This window comes from Hippocampus bargibanti, linkage group LG20 (genome assembly GCF_051943395.1).
Source record: "Hippocampus bargibanti isolate YZ-2025 linkage group LG20, ASM5194339v1, whole genome shotgun sequence".
Taxonomy (NCBI): Eukaryota; Metazoa; Chordata; class Actinopteri; order Syngnathiformes; family Syngnathidae; genus Hippocampus; species Hippocampus bargibanti.
Genome location: NC_142753.1, coordinates 7308365 through 7314327, shown reverse-complemented (window position 1 = coordinate 7314327; position 5963 = coordinate 7308365). Strand labels below are relative to the sequence as shown.

Here is a 5963-nt window from a genome sequence, read left to right as displayed (position 1 = left end):
AGCCCTGGAGTGGACACAATACCTATTGAATTGTATTTTGGACAGCCGCCCTAATTTCAAGCTCATATAACCCCATACCCATATAATTTAGGAATTAACTTTTTTTTCTGATGAAAGAAGAGAGTCTAAAGTTTCTTACGCTGCATTGAATGTTTATGTAGTCCTAAAACTTAATATTCTGTGGGTCTTGAAATTCAAGTGACAATGACACAAACCTTGCCACACTGCAGTGGACACATTTTTGCACATATCTAGCAGTGAATCAATTAACTGTTTCAGGGACAGCGATGACTGCGGTGGACACCTCACACCGAACGGTGATCACTGGAGAAGAAAAAAAAAAAACAACCGCTTTTCGGAGCAGCTTGTCCTCAGGTGAGACGTCGCATCGGCGAGTCACGCAGGTGAGGTTACTTTTCAGCACCTTGGAGAGCGAAACGTGCCTATGTCACACCTGTGGGAGGAAAAACAAAGAGTTTGATTGACACTTTCGCCATGATGATCCTCTTCTGGTGCCGGGGAAAGATTTGAATCACCAAACGTGGTTAAATATTATCTTTGATGCTGAAGTGCAAATTAACTGATGCGCCACTTTGAAACATTACAAGCTCTTTTTTCGTTAAAAAAAAAATAAATAAAAATCTTAGCCCAGTTCAGTCCTCCTCATGCCACCCCGCTGCGAGTCAAGATCCGCCCCGAGAGCTCCTCGGGATGGGGCGTCTTTTAAACCTGAGCCGCGGTGTCGACGTCCCCCGGTGGGGGTCCGACCCGTTTAAGCGCATACCTCGACGTGGGGGCCGCTGATGGGAAAATAAACACGTCGGTCTGGTTACGACCGTGCCGAGGCCTCCCACTGTTTGCAAACCTCCTGTGTTTCACCAAGTTTATTTTTTGCCGTCGCCACTGTTCGCATCTCCGTGTCTAGACTGGAAAGGACGTTTCTTGTCCTCGAATGTCTTCAAAGTCTTGGCGGGTTGTAGGAAAAAAAGGGGCATCACTTGAGCATCCCATACCTGACTGAAGTTGTACAGAAGAAATAAGTCAAATTCATATTTATTGTATTTGGTGGTGTATAAGGCGCATCCCAGACAAATGGTGTATTTTTCCATAATATAAGGCGCACCCCCAATGAATGGAAGTTTTCCAAATATAATGTATAAATACCGTATTCTCCAGTGCATAAAGTGCACCGGAGTATAAGACGCACACCCAATGAATGGTTTATTTTCAAACTTACCATATATAGGGTGCACCAGAGTAGAAGGTGCGCCTTCAATGTATGAAAAAAAGTTTTAAACAATATTTTCTGGTGTATAAGGCAAACCGGAGTATAAGCCACACCCCCAATGAATGGTGAATTTTCAAACTTGTTTCATATATAAGGCGCAGCGGACTATAAGGCACATCTTCAATGAATGAAAAACGTTATACTGTATTTTCTGGTGTATAAGGTGCACCGAAGTATAAGGCACACCCCCAACAAATGCTGTACTTTCACACTTTTTTTCCATATATAAAGCGCACCGGACTATAAGGCAGACCTTCAATGAATGGAAAAAGTTTAATACCGATTTTCTGGTGTATAAGGTGCACCGGAGTATAAGGCACACCCCCAATCAATGGTATATTTTCAAAGATTTTCCATATATAAGGCGCACCAAACTATTAGGGGCATTTTCAATGAATGAAAAGTTTTTATACTGTATTTTCCGGTGTATAAGGCGCACCCCCAACAAATGGTGTATTTTCAAACTTTTTCTATATACAGTATAAGCTTTTCTATTTTTTCCTTCATTATAACAATATAGGCTATAAAGGTGACTATTTTTTTCCAATCAAATGCAGCAGCCATTAGGCATCTGGAGGATACATTGACATAGATTGGAGGATACATTTATTGTACGATGAAGGCGACCCCCCGCTTCCCCCGCTCCGTGCCCCCATTTCCATCCGCTGCGGGGTTGACAGCGCTTGAAGAGAACACACGTATGACCGCGTCAAGGCAATCGTAAGTTAAAATGGAGTCATCGGGGTGCCATATATCATTCCGGACCGGGAACTTCGTTTACTCTCTGAAATCGGGGTGTCGTGATTTCTTCCTGACAATGTAGTCAGGACAAAAAAAATCTAAATTAGAAACTCATTCATTGCCAGAAATGTGCTAAATTGTGTCGACTCCAGTGCCAGGGTTTTTGTCATTGTCGCTGGAATTCCAAGGACCCGCAGAATATTGAGTGTTAGGACTACATAAACATTCGGTGCAGCGTAAGAAACATTAGACTCCTTTGTTTCATCAACAAAAAAAAGTTAATTCCTAAATTATATGGGTCTGGAGTTATATGAGGTTGAAATGAGGGCGGCTGTACAAAATGCAATACAATTATTGATTTCTACAGCGCTGAAACGCTAACATGAACAAAAGGCTAATGCTGTCCCTTTGTGTAAAGGAAAAAACATTGCCAGAGGTCTGACCGGCGCTTTATTGGCACCCCAGCAAGAAAAAAAAAAAAAACTAGGAATGGCGCTTCACATCATATTTTTAATTCCTGAATAAATTCTGAAATGGCAGTGAATGAGTTTAGAAAATGGCCACAAATTTTGTCCACACAGTTAGATAACATCACTAGCCCTCCCTTTTACTCTCTCTCTTTCTCTCTGTCAGTTTTGGGCTTCAAGCCCCCCTACTCTTCCCCTGATATTAACGTTATAAGTTATGCCTGCCATGGTATTATGTTACACCCCATCCCACCCAATCATGACGCTTCCCCCAAAATCCTCCATTTCGCTCCCCCTTCAACTTATAAGAGTGGAAGTCACCTCTCAGACTTTTGCACGGCGCAGCACGTTTGGGGGTGGGGGGTTCTCTCCATATTTTTTGAGGACACATGTGGGTTTTGTGAAGCCGAAATAAGAGGGACAAGTGTTTCTAAAGTATCTCGGAAATTTTCGGACCATGCGAGAAGACGACTCGTCCCCGATGGACAGCGCGGGGAACAGTGAAGAGGAGACCGAGCGGCAGCTACCGAGAAGGGGCGCGAGGAAGCGGCGGGCGGCGGTGCGCCGGAGCACTGACGCGGATGATTTAACCGACGTCTTGGATGTGGAAAGCCCCAAGAAGCGATGCCGAAAGAATGTCGACCGCGGAGGAAGCGGCGGCGGCGGCGGCAGTGTCGCTAGCGAAAGCAGCGAAGCGAGCAGTAGCGGCAGCCCCGCTCGCTCCATCGACGATCTCCAAAACCAGCGCGTCATGGCCAACATCCGGGAGCGCCAACGCACGCAGTCGCTCAACGAGGCTTTCACGTCGCTTCGGAAAATCATTCCCACGCTGCCGTCGGATAAACTCAGCAAAATCCAGACGCTCAAACTAGCCGCGCGGTACATCGACTTCCTGTGTCAAGTTTTGCAGAGCGACGAGTTGGACGCGCGAGGTTCCAGTTGCAGCTACGTGGCGCACGAGCGTCTCAGTTACGCTTTCTCCGTGTGGAGGATGGGGGACGCCTGCCCCGTGTCGACCACAAGCCACTAGACAGCAAGGTAAACCTCACTTACTTTGACTCTCCTGCAACGTTTTGACGCGAAATTGCCTTTGAAGTAGTTTACAGTTCGATTCCCGCTAAGCGGTTGTCATTAATATTGTATTTGAAAACAATCGGTGTGCAAAATGAGGCCCGCGGTGCCAAACGTGGTCCGCTATGTGCATTAATAGGGCCCAAGCCAGGATAGTGCCCCACAATTTTTCAATGCATGAATTGAGCTTGTTCCACGATTTCTTCTATTACATTTTTTTGATTCCATGCAATAAATTGTTAATTGATTCCACGCCGGTAAATATTGAAATAATCAACAAATTGAATTTGATGTTTGTCATTCGCCCGCCAAATTCAAGTCGTCATAAAGATGTCATTCCAAAATGACAAATTTTAATTGTTTACTTGAGGCTACATTGAAAAATGACATTTGATCATGTATATCGCTTGCACATAACTCAATGAGTCCTTTTCATTACTTGTCAAAAGTACTGTTTTTTTTTTTTTTTGTATTTTAACTCATTCACTGCCAGACGATGTGCAAAAATGTGTCCACTGCAGTGCCAGGGTTTTTGTCATTTTCACTTGAATTCCAAGACCCACAGAAAATTGAGTTTTAGGACTACACAAACATTCAATGCTGCATTCTCTCTCTCACTTCTCTTCTTCCATCAGAAAAAAAAGAGTTAATTCCTAAATTATATGGATCTGGAGTTATCTGAGATTGAAAAAGGGGGCTGGTGTACAAAATACAATATTGATTTATATAGTGCTTTAACAACAGCTGAAGCTGTAACGAAGCGCTAACATGGACAAAGGACAAAAGCTGCCCCCTCGTCTAAGGGAAAAAACATTGCCAGAGGTCTGACCAGCGCTTTATCACCACCCCTGAATGGCGCTCCACGTCACACTTTTCACTGCTATTCCCAAATGCATTCGGGAATTGAAAATATGACGTGGAGTGCCATTCCTAAATGTGTTCGAGTTTTTATTTTTTTTTGCAGGGGTGCCAATAAAGCGCTGGTCAGACCTCTGGCAATGGTTTTTCCCTTCCACGATGGGGCAGCATTTACTTTTTTTCAATGTTAGCGCTTTGTTACAGCTTCAACTATTGCTAAAGCGCCATATAAATCAATATGTATGTATTGTATTTTTTTACAGCCGCACCCATTTCAATCTCAGATAACTCCAGACTCATATAATTTAGTATTTTTTTTTTCTTTTCTGATGAAAGAAGTCTCAGGTTTCTTACACTGTATAGAACGTTTATGTAACCTTAAAACTGAGTATTCTGTGGGTCCTGGCGAAAATGACAAAAACCCTGGCACTAGAGTGGACACATTTTTGCACATCATCTAGCACTGAATGAGTTGACCTCTCATGATAATGCGATGCACATTATATTTGAAACTTTTACCGCATACAATTTGAAACATGGGTCTCACTGTCAAATGTCCCATTTGAATTGTTCTTCTTCATCACACCAATATTTCTTTCAACAGGTCGTCCTCGCTGAAGATCTCAGTCTTCTTCTTTCTGAGCGAACTCTGAAAATGGTGCATCTGAAGCCCAGCTGCTCAGCTTCATTCCTCCTCCGAGAGCGTGATGTGCCATATTTCCCGTTGCAAGGAATTGGCTGTGTTTGCATGGGTGCAACTTAGAAGGAAGGACAAGACGGATATGAAAGAGAAAGACCACTGCGACTTTATGAATGTTGTCAAAACAAAAACGAGCGGAGGAACTTTTGAAACCTGAGAGAAACAACATCATTCCTTATTTTATTTTTATTTTTTATTTTACATTCCTCGTGACGATGTCTCACAGCCAAATGGAGTATTTATTTTTTCTACCGCTGAGAAACCCCGCGTCCCCCCCCCAATGAAATAATATTTATTTTTGGGGGTGGGTGATAACAGAATGCCAAATCGATCTATCGTCTGCATATTGTGAACATATTGTAAATATTTGGTAATAAACAACTCAAAGTAACAGGCTGGAAAGTATTTATTTATTGTCCGTTGAATAATCCTGAAATGTACCTGTAACCATGGCAACAAAGTCATTTCCGGTGGCTTTAGCCTTTTCCAGTTAATCAAGAATGTTTATTGACTTTGCTTGTTGCAGAATCCCGAGCTAACGAAGCCGCGGTGGTGGCGGCGGGTGGGGTAAGGGGGTCGGGGGGCTTGGAGGGGAGGGGGGGGGGGTGAAAGAAAACATCTCATACCTCTGGATTACCCTTGAAGTTATTTCTTGCACTCAAGGATCTGGGAGCGCCGTCATTAGCTAAGGCGGGCCCGTTTTGGGAGCAGTGGGAAGCACGCATGATATTCCCACATGTCCTCCCGAGTCAGAAGGTCAGCAAGGAAGACTCCTGCAGGTGCTTTTGTAGTTAGTTTTGGGAGCTTTCATGGGGGTGGGATACGGGTCAGGCTGCAA

General features: G+C 43.8%; 1 protein-coding gene across 1 annotated transcript; it reads left to right on the top strand.

Annotated features, from left to right (window-relative positions):
* The first annotated feature begins 2803 nt into the window (after window positions 1-2803).
* twist1a (twist family bHLH transcription factor 1a) lies at window positions 2804-5516 on the top strand. The gene is made up of 2 exons (XM_089023270.1): window positions 2804-3534; window positions 5030-5516. Exon 1 carries the CDS (start codon window positions 2954-2956, stop codon window positions 3524-3526), a length of 573 nt encoding a protein of 190 aa, XP_088879396.1. The 5' UTR covers window positions 2804-2953; the 3' UTR covers window positions 3527-3534; window positions 5030-5516.
* The last annotated feature ends 447 nt before the right edge of the window (window positions 5517-5963 follow it).

Excerpts from the sequence above, each read along its gene's own strand:
- twist1a (XM_089023270.1), top strand. The coding sequence starts at position 2,954 with ATGCGAGAAGACGACTCGTCCCCGATGGACAGCGCGGGGAACAGTGAA.